The 18217-nt window shown below is 40.1% G+C and overlaps 1 protein-coding gene across 2 annotated transcripts; it reads left to right on the top strand.

The window, feature by feature from the left end:
* The first annotated feature begins 546 nt into the window (after positions 1-546).
* On the top strand, positions 547-17153 carry LOC125746797 (BDNF/NT-3 growth factors receptor-like). 2 transcript variants are annotated; one of them, XM_049021261.1, is made up of 18 exons: positions 547-644; positions 1180-1408; positions 2334-2408; positions 3799-3870; positions 4665-4733; positions 5011-5159; positions 6347-6483; positions 8767-8899; positions 9058-9357; positions 10016-10030; positions 10670-10698; positions 11652-11751; positions 12296-12478; positions 12718-12848; positions 13115-13287; positions 13418-13658; positions 14435-14593; positions 16255-17153. In XM_049021261.1, the coding sequence occupies exons 2-18, from the start codon at positions 1209-1211 to the stop codon at positions 16438-16440; spliced, it is 2352 nt and encodes a 783-aa protein (XP_048877218.1). In that variant the 5' UTR covers positions 547-644; positions 1180-1208; the 3' UTR covers positions 16441-17153. The 2 variants fall into 2 exon arrangements, with proteins under 2 accessions (XP_048877218.1, XP_048877219.1); XM_049021262.1 differs by having other exon boundaries at positions 620-644; positions 1112-1408.
* Positions 17154-18217: the final 1064 nt, after the last annotated feature.

Here is an 18217-nt window from a genome sequence, read left to right as displayed (position 1 = left end):
AGGTGGAAATGCATTTCACTGCACAGTGGTACAGTGCATTATTGTGTATGTGGAAAAATAAAACTTGATACTTGACAGCGTATAGGTGCTAATAATACACTATAACTTCACGTGACGTGTAATATTACGGGAAAGCTAATTGGATTCAATCAAGTTTCTGATATTAATAAATATGCATAAGATTTAGGGAATGTATTGTGACGCGTGATGATCGAATAGTACCGTATTTCAGCCTTCAACAAGGCTTTGTATATACAGAAATGCAGCTGCGCTATATCATTTTTGTCGAAAAGGTATAGCTACACCGTTACGCTTCATTTTGTTTGCGTCTTCAGTAATTGATCTGAGTACTCAGATTATTATTCCGTTTTCATGTCAATGGCTATCAATTTCCGGTCATCGACATGCATACAAAAATATATCAAATTCTCAGACAATACCCGCGGATAAATTTGCAATTTCAATTAGCTTATTTCCCTAAAATGCCGTCAACAGCACTTCCACGGACTGTACAGATACGCTTTATATCGTAATTATTTGTCTTAGATTCAACCCATGTTGTGCGTCAAACTGCACGTCACAGATACATAGGATAGAGTGTTTGAGGGGAAGTGCGCATATATCTCTGCCTTTTAACACCTCAGGTAATTGGAATGCTATATATACTGTCTGGAGGCACAAATAGACTAAGTATTGTAAATAATTTTCTGAGCATTGTAATGAAAGTAAACGCATTTAGCTACATCACGGTATAATTTCCTTAGCCTTATTTAATGTTTATCAGTTCTACCGGCGGTGTGTACTCTGTATGTCTACGTCTAAGGGCTTTTACTCTGAAAACGTATGCATCGTTACATCGAAATGCATAGGTGGATAACATGCTCTTGGCTATGAACACTTTTACACCGCCGCTTATGCGGTTGTAGGCGGCGATCGGCGCAGTCTGGTACCCTGTTATCACAATCGTTTTCTTCTTTCAGTCTACGGTTCCTCTGCGCTATTGAAAATCAAGATCTACCCCGTGCAGCGGGGTGGGTGGGGGGGGGGACAGCAATACTGATTGGGCCGAATCTCTGGGACATTTTCATTATTTAGAAATGTGACACTGCAGGACAATTTTCGCGGAGACAGAGAGAAAGACCATTCCATCACATTCGCTCGCCGACTCTCTGTATCCAGGCTGAGGTTTTGGCATCGCAGGATCCGCCATGATTTCCTTCTGGAAGGGGGATGGAACGCCTTGTTGGGGGTTCTGCTGGGTTCTGCTCGGGTTCTGGAGGGCTTGCGACGCTTGTCCCGCATCTTGCATTTGCAATGCGTCCAGAATCGTATGTCTTGAACAGGATCCTGGGCTTGTGGCATTCCCTGTTCTCCAGTCAGATATTGACATGGAAAATGTCACCGAAATGTGAGTAAGATCTATCATTATTTTTTTTACACAATTTCTACTAGTACTCGTGCAAACCATAATAATCCAGTTAAACCGAATAATAAACCAAAGATTTACATTAGACAAAGGAACTGAAGTATCGTATACGAAATAGTGGTATTAGGAGGAGTATGTTCGTTAATTTTCCCTATAATTTACAACTCTTGCATTTTAATATTGGTGAAGTATTAACATTTAGTAATTTACACCAGGTGCGTAATTCTACTGGGTTATTATTATTTAAGAATAAGCGGCTCCCATTTTCTGTTATTAAACGATAGAAATATGTTTCAAATGAAACAAGCGGGACTCCTGTAGAGGTGGGACAATGTGCGCAAATGGCAACGTTTCCAAGTGACTATCAAAGAGTGCTAGATGATGGGGAATACGCTATAAAACGGCTGTTTTTACATTTATTATTTCTCTGTGTAGGGATTTTAATTTCTTGTTAATTAAACTGAATATCGATATAGAATAATACCCGCTCTTGGGAGAAATGCGTGTAAATTTGGCCTTTATTTGTTTTAGACTGTGATACATTATAGGCCTACAGACAACCTTTACAGTTTCAAAGGTGTAACTTGGCTGAAATGCAAAAAAACTTAATACTTTATATTGTTGTTCTGTATGTTTCAAGGAAATTGGCTACCAGGTACTGTTAGCGTAATGCTCAGATTGTTACACTGTGGTGTATTTGCCTTTTGACTGCAGTTTCAGAAGTTTGTGTACTATAACAGTTTTACACATTGGCTACAGTCCCACAATGTAAATGGCAATTGATATCACTCGAAGTGAAATAAATCAGTAATATCTGCATCATGGAAATAGTAAATATTAAACAGTAAATATTTGCAAAGTGAACATTATTGTTTCGTATTTGAAATGTGTTTATTTATTTTAATAGATTTATTGCAAATCAAAGCAGACTATCTTCAATCAATGACAATGATCTAAAGTTCTATACAAACCTCAGGAGTCTGTAAGTATCATGCATTTTTTATGGGTTTATTGAGTTTTCGAAGTCAGACATCTGCTCACAACAAAATGCTGTAAGACTTTATTTGAAGGGGCCACAAACGACGTAGTATTTAACTATTGCTTTTGTATGAATCAGCAAGGCACCACTGAGGTACCTTGAGCAAGGTACTGCCTGTAAGCACTGAATTAGCTGCCCCCTGTATGTCACATATGGGTTAAATGCAGAGAACACATTTCATTGTTGTGCACTGTGTGCTGTGGTGTGTCAACAATGATCACTGATCACCAAATTGTAAATTCTAATTCTAACCACAAACTAAGTGCTAGGTACATGCTGATCTCATCATTAATGAATCGTGATGCATCTTTTATCTCAAGAACTTATTATATTTGTTACTATATCCGTTACTTCTGCGAACCTTTGTGAATTGCCGAAAGAACTATCAGAGTAACAAATAATGAATGAATAACACAAGTGAAATACTGCGTGACACTTTACTTGAGGGGACACAGTATACTAGTGCATGTTTACCACTAACTGTCAGCTCACCATTAATCAATTATGATGGTTCATGTATTCCATGCAGAAACTGTATTAGTTAATTATTAACTAATTAGTTAGCAGTTAACTGATATAGTTCCTGAATGAAATACATGAACCGTCATGTTTGAATAATGATGAACAAATATTGGATCAGTACATAACTAATACTTAGTTACTGGTTAATTAATGCATTAAGCAAGCATGTGCTACTACATAATTTGTGTCCCCTCAGTGTGATCAAATACTTCTCTCATGTTTGTTCATCTTTAATGAATTGTGAAGTTACTCTATTAATTCTGTAAACCTTTGTGAAACACTAGGAGCTACCAAGGAACTACTGAAGAGCAAGTTATTAATTAAACAAGTGAAATATTCATCTCATGTTTGTTGACCATTAATGAATCATGACGCATTTTTAATCTCAAGTAGTCACTCAATTTGTGCATAATTTGTACTTCAGTACTAGTTACTGCTAAGTATTTGGGCCCCATTAATTAAAGTGTCACCCAAATACAGCTTTGGTCAGTCGAGATGAAATGTACTGAAGTGCAGAACGTTATTGCTGCAGCTAAAACACTGCTTTTGCCTGTTCAGTCCGGTTCTTCATAATGTGTATGGGTTTTAGACATGGTTGAACTAATTATTGTTAAAAAATAACCAATTTAGCTTCCTTTTTACATACTTTAGTAACTGAAAGTTGGTGCCATGGGTATGTGGGTTGAAGGCAGAGGTGTATTTTTCATGCAAATAACTATGTAAAGAGTGGAGGGATCTAGGATCATTTCTCACATTAAATAAAATCAGCACATGGAGCCACAAAACAGAATGTTTTACTTTCCTCTAACAGAACTGTGACAAAGACAGACTTGACTTCCATTTCCCCAGTGGCCTTTCTGAGTAACGCCAAACTGCAGTATCTGTAAGTTTGTTTATCATTTTTATCATTTTTGTAACTAATTGTTATATTTACTGATGTCTGTAATTGAAAGTGAGGTCATATCAAAAAACAGTGCACAATATATATGCATGTTATTAAGGTTAACAGTAATGGAAGTGGGACGGCATGGTGGTGCAGTGGTTAGCACTGTTGCCTCACACCTCTGGGACCCGGGTTCGAGTCTCCGCATGTGTGTGGAGTTTGCATGTTCTCCCCATGTCATTGTGGTGTTTCCTCCGGGTACTCCGGTTTCCCCCCACAGTCCAAAAAAAACATGCTGAGGCTAATTGGAGTTACTAAATTGCCCGTAGGTGTGCATGTGTGCGTGAATGGTGTGTGAGTGTGCCCTGCGATGGGCTGGCCCCCTATCCTGGGTTGTTCCCTGCCTCGTACCCATTGCTTCTGGGATAGGCTCCGGACCCCCCCGTGACCCAGTAGGATAAGCGGTTTGGAAGATGGATGGATGGTAATGGAAGTCTTGCAATAGTCTTAATTGTGACAGTGTTGACTGTATCATGAATGTAAATAGCAGAAGCCACATCGGTACCTGCAGTGGAAAATTCAGAAAGTCAGACAAAATCACCTATATTTATTTGTTCCTTATGGAAAATGATTGTTCATAATGTCTGATTTGTATACTGTTAATGTTGGCTCTAGAGAATATGAATTAATAGGTTTTCCCTGGTTTAAAATATATTTTTCTTAAAGTTTGTGATAATTGGTGTACAAATGTGTTTGAATATAGCAGCTGACCACATTTTTATTTTGGTTCATAGGAATCTAAAGGACAACAGATTACCTACGTTGTCATGGAAATCCTTTCAAAACATAAACATTTCATATCTGTAAGTTTTTTAATTCAATATTTTTCCATTTCATAGGATGCACACATTTTAATTATACAAATAAATAGTAATTTTCTGCCTCATTGCCTTGAATGAAACTGAGATACTTAAACATATATATCTGATGACAACAGGCTAACCTGTGTGGCTCAGTGTGGGTTACCCTTGCTAACCCTAACTCTCTTGTGTACTCGTGTCTGCTAGTTATGTTAACCATAAGATCCCTGTGTTGCTAAGTGTATGCTAACCATGCTAACTTTAGTGCACTGTGCCCTAGGCTGCTGGGTGGAAACCCTCTCCAATGCTCCTGTGGGAACCTCTGGCTCAGACACTTTCTGGGAGAGCAGGCTGAGAGCCAGAAGTTGCGCTGTCTAGAAGAAGGTGTTGGAGAGAAGCCGCTGTCCCAGCTCTCTCCTCCCACATGCGGTACTTTTTTAATAGTGCACACATGTGTGTGAGACCACAACAGCCACATTTCAGGAAGAATGTCAAGAAATGACAGCAGTTAATAAATTCAAGACATCAGGAAAATACCTGAACATTAAAGAATGACATTTAATAACATATAAGAATACAAATGTACTTTAAACAAACATTTTATTGATTGTTGTAATTGTTGGCATTAGGCTGAATACTATAACATTGCATACCTGTATGTGTGTGAGTGCCGTTACTCTACCACCAAAATGCCTGTCTGTGTGAGAGTGCTGTTATTCTACCACCAAAATACCTGTATGTGTGAGAGTGCTGTTACTCTACCACCAACATACCTGTATGTGTGAGAGTGCTGTTATTCTACCACCAACATATCTGTATGTGTGAGAGTGCTGTTTCTCTACCGCCAAAATGCCTGTATGCGTGAGAGTGCTGTTATTCTACCACCAAAATATCTGTATGTGTGAGAGTGCTGTTACTCTACCGCCAACATACCTGTATGTGTGAGAGTGCTGTTACTCTACCACCAACATACCTGTATGTGTGAGAGTGCTGTTACTCTACCGCCAGCATACCTGTATGTGTGAGAGTGCTGTTACTCTACCACCAACATACCTGTATGTGTGAGAGTGCTGTTACTCTACCGCCAAAATGCCTGTATGCGTGAGAGTGCTGTTACTCTACCGCCAAAATACCTGTATGTGTGAGAGTGCTGTTACTCTACCGCCAACATACCTGTATGTATGACAGTGCTGTTACTCTACTGCCAACATACCTGTATGTGTGTAAGTGCTGTTACTCTACCACCAAGATACCTGTATGTACATGAGTGCTGTTACTCTACCCCAAGCATACCTGTATGTATATGAGTACTGTTCCTCTATCCCCAGCATACCTGTATGTATGTGAGTGCTGTTACTGTATCCGAAGCATACGTCTATGTGTGGGAGTGCTTTTCCTGTATACTCAGTATATTTGTATATGTGTAGGTGCTGTTACTACCCCCAGCATACCTGAATGTGTGTATGCTGTTACCTTATTCCCAGTACACTTGTATTCCTGCATTCATTTGTCATATGTGTTAATGTTTACCACAAAACCTAAACACAGATAAGCTGAATATGTATTTTCAAGCTGCTTTGAAGGAAAGAATTTACTTTCTATTTTGTTGCTTGTAGTTCCTCCAAATACTGTGACCAGTCCATCTGTCATCACTGAAATGGAAGGAAGTGAAATTGCAGTGACATGTAGTACATCTGGGGTACCCACTCCTCAGCTTAAATGGGACACAAGCAGTATAGTCACTGTACGTCAGGTGAGGTTTGCAGTCTTACTAGCCGTATTCTAACTGTATCCTTAACCCTAACCTTAAACATAATTGTATTTCCTGGTTACACTGAAAGGGAAATTTTGAATGATACCAATAACTGATATATTTTTGTGTAATATCGCTAGTACTGCTTATTAATGGAATACTATTATGAAAGCTCGATCTGCTGACAGGATTTAATAATGAATTATAAAATTGACGGTGACTGTATGAAACTGTATTGTGGACCAGTAATCTGACACCTCTTCTGAACAGAGTTGTCATTTGTGACACAAGGGATAGTCCCATATAGTAAAATAACAAAGAAATATCTAGCAAACTAACAAAATGACTGGTTCATCCTACATTGTTTTGGGATTGGCAGTATAGTCTCTTTGTTTATGAAATTACTTGTTAAGTGCAACTACAACATTTTTGCATCTTTATTTATTTACCATGAAGCTCACACTTCCTGTTGTGTTTTGGGAAAGTGCATTTTGCACACAATTGAACTAATTCAATTTTTAAACATCACACCAAAATTGAAGCAGTGCTGCATAGTTTTAGCAAAGAAAACGGCAGTTTTGGACACTTAATCCTATTAGTGCCATAACTCAAAAAGTATTTCGCAGATCTTTTTCAGTCTGCTTCCATACTCTGCTGCTACCTATTGCTACTGTTTCAGTTTTGGAGCTCAGGTCTTAGATCTATCAGGTATAGATTTTAAGTTGTAGATGGTGATAATATGATCTATTAAAGATCAAATAGAGTAAATATAACAGTGACATTGACTAAAGTTGTCCTTTTGACAAGGCCGAGGTCTCATCTCTCTTCTTTTTGCTGTAGGACGTAGGCATGCATGAATAGTGGGGCGGCTTCATCAGCCCCTTTCCGAATGTTGCTCAGGGGAAACACACAACCACACAAAGGTTCACATGTGTTGATTTTGTTTGGCACATATGTGTACTGAACCAAAAGACCCATACTGAAAATTTTCTATATGAATATGTGTATTGTTACACGCCTATTTTTCTATGGGATCAAATGTTTGAAACTGGTTTTTTTTGGTATCACTGCTTCAGTTTTGAGGTGATCAGTCTCAGAATTTGACCACTTTTAGTTTGTTACCCATACAATGTGTCAGGGTCTGTACTGTCTGCCCCAGCCTTTCGTGTCTCCTCCCTGTTTGGCCAGCAGGTGTCGCTGGCCATCCTGTTCTCCACCCTGTTTCTTGTCCTTCAAGTCCCTAGTATGTTTCTCTAGCTCCCCAGACTGCTGCATAGCTCATGGGTTGAGTGAGTCGCTTAGAAGCTGACACCAGTTGTGTGTTTGAGGCTGGCCATTGGCCTGCCTCACAATTTGTTTATTTTTGGGTTTTATTTTATCCTTAACTTTTGGTTTTTCCTTGTATCTTTCATGGTTTATCCTGCCTGTGTCTTGTTTTGTTTGTGTGTTCTTTGCTTCTTAGTTTTTCATACTGTTGTTAGCTTTTAGTGCTTCATAGTGCTTCATAGTGCTTCATAGTGCTACATAGTGCTTCATAGCTCTTAGTGCTTGAGTTCTCTTGTTCTGTGATTAGTTAATTGTAATTCACCCCACCTATTTCTAGTCAATCTGTGTTCCATTTGATTGGTTGAGTTTATTACAAGTTACACTTGTCCTTTATTTATCCTGATGATTTGTATGTATTTAAGTGCCTGATCTCACTCAGTTTGCTAGTCTGTCATTAATGTTATATGCTGTGTGCTTTGGTCTTTTGAATGTTATGCAGCCTGTTTCTTTTATTCTGGTCTCTGTACTACTTGTTTCTCTGTGTAGGTCTATTTTATGATTTTATGGTTCAGTTTGGAGTCTTTTCCCCTCTTTATTTCTGACCCCTTGTGGTCCTGTTATTTTTGTGTTTTGTTCCCAATGTTGATTTTGTCAACCAGTGTTGATTTTGGTTTCCCCAATAAGCCCCTGTCGTCTGTTGAAGCCACAAGTGGACGAAGCTTGAAAAAGATTTGTAAAATACTTTTAGAGTTACTGTATTTAACAAGGCCAGGTGTTCTACAGCTGCCTCTTTCATGCGTAGCTGCTACATAGCGCCGCTCCTTTTATATTTGCATTTTCAAAATATACCGACCAAAACTGAAATAAAATCTATTGCGATGATTGATGATAATAATGATGAAGTGTTATAAGTATGAAAAAGTAAGTATGTCAACTCACTGGAAGTATACAGTATATCTTCTCTCAGATATACATCTGTATATCCTCTGAAATGGTATCATGGTTATGTCTTCCCAGGTTGATAGCTATGCACTCAAGGCTGTCCTAACCCTGAAGGGGCTTTCTGTTTCCGACAACGGCCGACGGGTCATGTGCAGCGCTGAGAACACGGCCGGGGGCAGCGAAGCCTCTGTGCTGCTCAACATTCTGTGTGAGCCCAACATTGTAGCTTTGTATTCATGTGGCGCGCATGCTTGGTTGATTATGTGTATCTGTCTTTCTGTAATTTTATGTTTGACGCAGTTTATACTGTAATTATTTGTGCTCTGCCTAAAGAAATATGTGATGCTCTTCTGAACATGTGCTCAGTTTCTCCAAGGATCCTGCAGCTCCTGACTCCAGTGCTGGATCACCACTGGTGCATCCCCTTCAGTGTGGCGGGAAATCCCAGGCCAGAGCTGCAGTGGTATCACCAAGGGATGCTCGTCCCTGACCAAATCTACATCAAGACGCTGATCCACGACTGGACAGAGAGCGAGTATCACGGCTGTCTGCAGCTAGACAATCCTACACACATTAACAATGGGGATTACACTTTGGTGGCCAAGAACCAGTTTGGCCAGGACCAGAAGACAGTGTTTGCACACTTCATGCGCATGCCTGAGATTGGTAAGTATACACAGAACTCACATTCTATGTAGGCACATTTGTGCTTGACATGGGTGGCTGTGAACCTTTCATTCCGGTATGAAGACTCTCCAGTTAAAAGTCCATATCCAAGGTGTATGAGTCTGATTTGCTCCCATTTATAATTTATTGGATAACACTTTACTTGACGGGACACAAAAAATATATTACTTATTTATTAATTAACCACAAACTAAGTCTTGGTTACATACTTATCTCATGTTAATTTATCTTTAACGAACTGTGGTGCATGTCTTATCTCAGACAGTTACTATATTTGTTACTATATCTGTTAATTACGTAAACCATTACTAAATGGTTTATCCATTACCATCACTACAACAATTACTAAAGGAACAATTAATGAATAACACAAGTGAAATAGTGATCTCATATTTGTTCATCATTAATGAATCATGACACATCTCAAGTAGCGACTATATTTGTTCATGATTTGTACTTCAGTAATAATGGAGTTATTGCTAAGTATTTGTGCCCCGTTAAGTAAAGTTTCCCCCTTTACTGTTTTTACGGTTTATCAGCATGGAAACATCCATCACTTGTTTGTTCCTGTGCTTACAGTAATTATACTCTGTAATAACAAATGCTATTGATTTTTTTTTTTATCTTTTTATAACAGATTTTGATTATGATGGTAAGTATCTTTGTACTGTCTATTAAACAGCATGTTGGTCAGGTTTTGATTAAAGCTAACATTTTGTTTCTATGACAATCAGGATAAGTTTCAGGATATTGTGAACAAGCTAAAATTAAGCACAAAAGATTTATTGGACATACAAAAACCAAAATATACATAATCACTGACCCAGTTTATCGTGTCTGTAGAGCAGTGTGTCCCAACCCAGTTCTTGGAGACACTCAGAGTCAAAATTTGTGCTCCCTCCCAGTTCCCAGCGAATAAAAAACACCAAATCCATGGTACAGTTGTGTTGGGAGCTGGGAGGGAGCAAAAATTTCCAAGAACTGGGTTGGGAAACAGTGCTGTAGAGTATTTCTGCCTATTATTTTTTTTTTATCATTATTATTATTATTTACATTTTCTGTTTAAATGTTTGGGGTTATGAATTTACATTTTATTACAAGTACATCAAATAGCTTCTATACAATATATTTTTAATGGTATCAAAAAAAAATACTAGTGAACAGAAAGTGTTTGTATAGTATAATAACCATGAAGAGTATGTGTATCAAAAGCCAGATGGATGGATACATTATTGAATAGTTTTTCTTCGGAAATTAATCTCATATTTCAATTTCATTTTTTAAACATCAGCTGACTCTGAACCTGCTGATAGTGTGGCTGTAAGTATGTGCATAGTATGTACAGTGTGACTGCATATATATAGACAGTTTATACAGTGTGGCTGTGAGTTTGTAGACAGTGTGTATACTGTGACTGCATGTACACAGACAGTGTGTACAGTGTGGCTGTGAGTATGTAGACAGTGGGCATACTGTGATTGCATGTACGCAGACAGTGTGTACAGTGTGGCTGTGAGTATGTAGACAGTGTGCATACTGTGATTGCATGTACGCAGACAGTGTGTACAGTGTGGCTGTGAGTATGTAGACAGTGTATATACTGTGATTGCATGTACGCAGACAGTGTGTACAGTGTGGCTGTGAGTATGTAGACAGTGTGCATACTGTGATTGCATGTACACAGACAGTGTGTACAGTGTGGCTGTGATTATGTAGACAGTGTGTATATTATGACTGTAGCCCATACAGTGTGTACAGCATGGCTTTAAGTATGTTGACAGTGTGTACACTGTGATTGCATGTACGCAGACAGTGTGTACAGTGTGGCTGTGAGTATGTAGACAGTGTGTATATTATGACTGTAGCCCATACAGTGTGTACAGCATGGCTTTACGTATGTTGACAGTGTGGACACTGTGATTGCATGTTCTCAAGCAGTGTGTACAGTGTGGCTGTGATTATGTAGACAGTGTGTACAGTGTGGCTGTGAGTATGTTGACAGTGTGTACACTGTGATTGCATGTACGCAGACAGTGTGTACAGTGTGGCTGTGAGTATGTAGACAGTGTGCATACTGTGATTGCATGTACGTAGACAGTGTGTATATTATGACTGTAGCCCATACAGTGTGTACAGCATGGCTTTAAGTATGTCGACAGTGTGGACATTGTGATTGCATGTTCTCAAGCAGTGTGTACAGTGTGGCTGTGATTATGTAGACAGTGTGTACAGTGTGTATTATGTCATGTGCATCTTGTGAATTGTTTTTCTAGGTGTATGTAGTCGTGGGAGTTGCAGCCGTGGCTTTTACTGGATTCATTCTTTTGCTGGTTCTTCTGAAATTTGGAAGAAACTCAAAATTTGGAATGAAAGGTAAATCCGGATAAACAGATGGGAATCAGATTATTTTATCAGGCTTATCGTAGTTCGTGAAGAAAGTACCGTGGGATTTATCTGCCACAGTTGATTTTAGGTGTTTCCTGGTTAATTATTTAGACCTTATGGTTTTGGTTGTTGCAATGCAGAGATGGTTGTGCAGAAGGTAGGGCGATATCTATGTATTTGTGTCTGCTGAAGAGCATCTCATCTACCTTATGGAGAGATACAGGTCTCCTTGGGCTACTCCAGTTTCCTCATGCAATCCAAATGCATGTGAGCTCGATGAATTGATTACTCTATATTTACCAGTAGTGTTTGATTTCCTAAGCGGCCTGAGATGGACTTACAAAGTGGCTCCTGGGATGCTTCCAGGCTCAGTACAGCCCTCTACCAGAGAAGTTGTATGGAAAACTGCTATGTGGATGGAGGAGGGATGAAGGACATGTTTCTCACTAAAATCCAAAATGAAAGACCGTTCAAAGTGTTTTTCTGTGAGTGTTTGTGTGTGTGTTTGTCTCATCGCATTTCTCTTTTTCAGCATCATCTTCTGTGATCAGTAACGATGATGACTCTGCCAGCCCCCTTCATCACGTTTCAAATGGCAACACTACCCCGTCAGAGATGGGAAATGACTTGGTCATGATTGGAATGACAAAGATTCCAGTTATTGAGAACCCACAATACTTCAGCGGCTCTAGCAGCTTGCTCCAATCACACACTTGTGAGTACCAGTGATGCTACAATCTCACGGTGGTGAGTACTGCTGATGGGACAGTTATAATCCTGTGAGTATCATCACTGCCACTAATGCCGCTGGAGACTGAATCTGGTCTGAAACCGGTCTTCTCAAACCAGGGTATTTCATGGCGGATCTGCCATCCATTTCCAGTGTTCACAGATGGGTCGCAGTGATTTTTCCTCTGTCTATGAAGTGAACACTGTTCTTTACCCGCTCCACAGTCGTTAAGCACATCAAACGACACAACATCGTCCTGAAGAGGGAGCTGGGAGAGGGGGCATTTGGCAAGGTCTTCCTGGCAGAATGTTACAGCTTGTCTCGCGATCAGGAGAAAATGCTGGTAGCTGTTAAGGTATGCGGCCATTGACGTTTCACTGTGCTTGATGCCATACAGCCTATGGACAGTGGAAAGCCATCACAGCACTGGCAAATGTAGGCCGTCTTCGGCTGTCAGCCTCCTGTGAGTCTTCATGTGGACAAGAGGACAGAATAGCGATTTTTATTTGTAAACAGCCCAGCGAGGACTGTCTGTACGGCCTAATGCTGCATGAGCTGTCTTGTCGATGGTGCCAGTGAATACTGCCTGTGCAGGCCAATCCTTTGTAAACTGTCCTGCAGATGCTGAAAGAAGCCAGTGAAGACTGCCGGGCAGACTTTCGGCGGGAAGCAGAGCTTCTGACTAACCTTCAGCATGAACACATCGTGACTTTCTATGGTGTCTGTGTGGAAGGTGACCCTCTCATCATGGTATTTGAGTATATGAGACATGGGGATCTCAACAGGTTTCTCAGGTTTGTTTACCTGTATATATACTTATAAACGTGCGTTTAGTGGCATGTCTGCATGCGGTATTGTTTATATAGCGTGTATGTAATACCATGCCGGTGCATACATTGGCATAATGCATAGACCCTGTTCCAGGGCACACGGTCCTGACGCAGGCCTGATGGCAGATGGGCGGCAGGTGGTGCAGGCTGAGCTCAGCCCCTCCCAGATGCTGCACATCGCCCAGCAGATTGCTGCAGGGATGGTGTACTTGGCTTCTCAGCACTTTGTGCATCGTGACCTGGCTACACGCAACTGCTTGGTAGGGGAGAACCTTCTCGTGAAGATCGGAGACTTTGGGATGTCCCGGGATGTGTACAGCACTGATTACTATAGGGTGAGCACTAATTAAGATCTAATGAGATTTAGATAACCTGATTGGTAAAGAGGCTCTTATCGTGTCAGGTTTTCTTAAATGACTGTTGGTTCTTGTAAACTGCACAAATACTATGTTGAACAGTGCATTAAACACCTGCGATTTACATCACAAGCATTGAGTAGCTTGACCCAGTTTGTAGCAGTGTTTACATTTGTTTTATTGCCAATTATGTTTAGATTCCAACCATAACACAGAACAGAGGTAGACAGTTCAGGTCTAGAAAGTAAAAATCCGGATCAAGATTTTGTTTCAGCCAACAAGTTGAGTTTAAAGAGTCAGTCAGAGAACTTAACTGGTTGATTGAAACAAAATCTTGGTCTGGATTTTTATTTTATGCATCTGAGCTATCTACCCCTGCACAAAAGTAAAATTTCTGTTGGCCACAGCAACAAAATCCAAGTGATTTAAATAAAAACAGATTATGTCAGGGATGGGGATCCTGATCCTTGGGGAGCCAATGTGGGTGCAGGTTTTTGGAATGACCTCTCAATCAGCCAATGACAGAGGGTCCCCAGGACTGGAGTTGTGAACCACTGTTTTATTATTGGCTGACTGAGGGGTCGTCCCAAAAACCTGCACTCACATTGGCTCCTCATGGATCAGGTTCGCCACCCCTGAGTTATGTGACAAGAGGCAAATTAGGCTGCATTTCTGCATTAGTGATGATGTCTGTCTGGAGCTTTTGTGCAGGTAGCTGTAAATGTATATAATTCGATGCTGTATTCCTGCCCCAGGTGGGAGGCCACACCATGCTCCCCATACGCTGGATGCCCCCAGAGAGCATCATGTACAGGAGGTTCACCACGGAAAGTGACGTGTGGAGTCTGGGTGTCGTTCTGTGGGAGATCTTCACCTATGGCAAGCAGCCCTGGTACCAGCTGTCTAACAATGAGGTCTGTGACAAATCGATTCATCCTTTCCCTCCTAAGCCTTTTCTGTAGGGCATGCAGAGAACATTTCAAATAAAAACACTACCACAGTTGGAACATGCATAGCAAATTAATTGTGATTTGTCCTTGCAGGTCCCTGTCAACAAGGGACCTCATCATTAGTTCCATGAGTTCCATGGGCTCACGAATGAAAATAAATTTAACACTTTAAAATAATTTTTTAAATCATCCCAAGCAAGAGGGATAGAGAACCGAGAATCCCAGCGCTAGCAGTAATCTCTGTGGGACACCAATAGGAAAGAGAGAATTACAATCCCAGTGCTAGCAGTAATCTCTGTGGGACACCAATAGGAAAGAGAATTACAATCCCAGCGCTGGCAGTAATCTCTGTGGGACACCAATAGGAAAGAGAATTACAATCGCAGCGCTAGCAGTAATCTCTGTGGGACACCTATAGGAAAGAGAGAATTACAATCCCAGTGCTAGCAGTAATCTCTGTGGGACACCAATAGGAAAGAGAATTACAATCCCAGTGCTAGCAGTAATCTCTGAGGGACACCAATAGGAAAGAGAATTACAATCCCAGTGCTAGCAGTAATCTCTGTGGGACACCAATAGGAAAGACAGAATTACAATCCCAGTGCTAGCAGTAATCTCTGAGGGACACCAATAGGAAAGAGAATTACAATCCCAGTGCTAGCAGTAATCTCTGTGGGACACCAATAGGAAAGAGAATTACAATCCCAGTGCTAGCAGTAATCTCCTATAGTTCTATCACTATAAACTGGTCAGGGTGTATGTTTGTGGGCTACAAACTCAAGATCAAACCCTGCAGGTATGCCTGCATCCAGCAATATGAGTTCTGGTCTGTAATTATACACATTGGATTTATACATTTATTGGTATAAATTCTAAATTCTGTTTTTGTTTCGGGGAAAGTCTAGATGAAAAGACGATATACTAAATAAAATTTGACTGTTTGAATAATGGGGCGGCATGGTGGTGCAGTGGTTAGCACTATTGCCTCATACCTCTGGGACCTGGGTTTGAGTCTCCGCCTGGGTCACATGTGTGCGGAGTTTGCATGTTCTCCCCATATCGTCGTGGGGTTTCCTCCGGGTACTCCAGTTTCCCCTCACAGTCCAAAAACATGCTGAGGCTAATTGGAGTTGCTATATCCCCCCACGACCCAGTAGGATAAGCAGTTTGGAAAATGGATGGATGGATGTTTGAATAATAATAAATTTATCTGATTGTCTTAAACCAGGGGTGGCCAGTCTTATCCCGAAAGGACCATTGTGTATGCTGGTCATAGCTACACTTCCCTAATTAGATTAGTAATTAGACAACTGATTGGCTGAAAGAGTCCTCACACCTGGGTTTGAACAGCTGACCAAAAGATTTTTCCAAAAACCTGCATACACACTGGCCCTTTACGCATAAGATTGGCCAACCTTGTCTTAAACATTTTCTAGATGTTTCTTTGAGTGATGATAGGCTGATTACTACATATTATATCCAGTAAGATCCTGTAGGTTCTTGGGAATGTCCCTGCCAGACAGTCCACATTTTTGCTTCTTGGGAGGGAGCAAAAACGTGGACTGGATGTCCCCATGGACCAGGTTGGAAAACACTGATCTAAAGCATTTGCTCTCTCCTTACAGGTGATCGAATGCATCACACAAGGCCGGGTCCTCCAGCGACCTCGTACCTGCTCCAAGGAGGCTTACGACCTGATGCTAGGCTGCTGGCAGCGAGAGCCACACCTTAGGATTAACATCAAGGAGATTCACAACTCACTGCTTAATTTGGCGAAAACCTCACCCGTCTACCTGGACATCCTGGGCTGAGACATTGAGACACCTTGTGTGACGGTGAAAGGGTGTTTGTGTGTGAGAAAGATGTTTGCATGTGTACAGGATGTATGTGTTTGTGTTTGTTCATCTAATTCCCGCTTCTGCCTATTGAGATGTACAAAATATTTTCTAATGGGGAAAAAACAAAGAATCAATTTAAAAATCAATTTCGTTCCCAAAGCACAGTGGAGGTACATAGACTTTTGACTGAAAAAAAAAGAACTAGAAAATATTTCTGTAATTGTTTATTTTACCTGAAAATATAATGGAAAACAATTTAATAACCCAGAACCAGTAGTATTTTGAGTGAAAAAGCAACACACCCATAAAATCTATGTACAGCATCACGTTTCATGATTTATGCTAAGGATATGGAAATGTCATTGTACGGTGTTGTAGGCTGAAAAAGTTGTTGATTAAAAATCTGTTATTTAGATAACAGCAATTTTAATTAAAATATTTATTACATATATATGAAGTAAGAAATTTCTCCACGAGAAAAATCTTGTGAACTGATTAATCTCAGTATCCACCAGCTCCATCTGTAACATATAAATTGATTTAAGATGATATTTTAGGTATTTTCAGTTGTGTGTTTCTCCAATGAAGGCAGAAATGACTGGATATTTACCATTTCTTTTTCTAGATTATTGGTTCTGTACTCTGATTTGTGCAATAAGGATATTAAAGATAATGAAGGAGAATCATCCACATTTCTGTTGGTGGGATTAATCTCTAGACCCTCAGGACCATAATATGTCAAACACTCCCAGGAATTTTCTCTAAGCAATGAGTAGATCTTTCATTACAGCACAATTATCTCCCGAATAAGCATTTGTTAGATGGAGGCTTCGTGTAAATATGAACCTACTTTCAGTATTGCTCTATTGCATCTCATATTGTATTTACTGCAAATACATAGTAAGAAGGCTTTACTGAGATTGAATTGTGTCATTTTTAGCAGGCTGAGCAGTAGTTTACACCTAACACAGGATTGTATACTGCATCTGTAGCTAGCCATACAGCACTGTACTTTAGGGTTATACTACTGATGGAACAGTAACACTGCTAAATCCAGTCATCCCCTCCAAAAAAGGGTCTGATCAGTGAGTATCGTATCCCAGTGTTTCGCAACCTGGTTTTTGGAGATCCCCAGATCAGCTGAGGAGCTAAAATGTGGACTGTCTGGCAGGGAGCTCGGAGGAAGCAAAAATGTGGAGTCTGGTGATTCCCAAGGACCAGGTTGGGAAACGCTGCCTTATCCCACTGCCTTTGTCTCTGACAAACCTGTCCAAAAGCCCTGTTTGAAAACCACCTGGAATGATAAAAATGATATAACCTACAAAGCTGTTTTATGTTTGAATACTTTGTCTGGTTTCTAATTTATGTATTCATTTATTTAATTTTTGTAATATACTTTATATATTAATATAATCTTATTTTTGACCATCATTTGTACAGAAAACAGCCTACTGGCCCTTTTATTTTATCGTATTTTTATGTCTTTTTAACTTTGTAAAAGACTGGTTTTTGTGAAAAACTGTATAAAATGTAGTCGTAGTTGTAGTCACAGTCACTCTGAAGTGTATTCCATATTACTATAATAATACAACACTGTATTGTATAGTAGCCTATACAAGTAATACAACAGCATACTTTACAGTGCAGATGTGTGCTCTTCTGCACCATTCAGTATTAATGCAGGGGTCACACTACTTTACAGCTGAGTATTAAAGCAGTGGAGTGTACAGTGTTATGCTGCTGAGTCTTA

Source organism: Brienomyrus brachyistius, chromosome 7 (genome assembly GCF_023856365.1).
Source record: "Brienomyrus brachyistius isolate T26 chromosome 7, BBRACH_0.4, whole genome shotgun sequence".
Classification (NCBI taxonomy): domain Eukaryota; kingdom Metazoa; phylum Chordata; class Actinopteri; order Osteoglossiformes; family Mormyridae; genus Brienomyrus; species Brienomyrus brachyistius.
This window is presented reverse-complemented; position numbering and strand designations above follow the sequence as displayed.

Excerpts from the sequence above, each read along its gene's own strand:
- LOC125746797 (XM_049021261.1), top strand. The coding sequence starts at position 1,209 with ATGATTTCCTTCTGGAAGGGGGATGGAACGCCTTGTTGGGGGTTCTGC. Across the intron at positions 10,699-11,651 it reads AACCTGCTGATAGTGTGGCT|GTGTATGTAGTCGTGGGAGT; the intron begins GTAAGTATGTGC and ends TTGTTTTTCTAG. Across the intron at positions 12,849-13,114 it reads AAATGCTGGTAGCTGTTAAG|ATGCTGAAAGAAGCCAGTGA; the intron begins GTATGCGGCCAT and ends ACTGTCCTGCAG.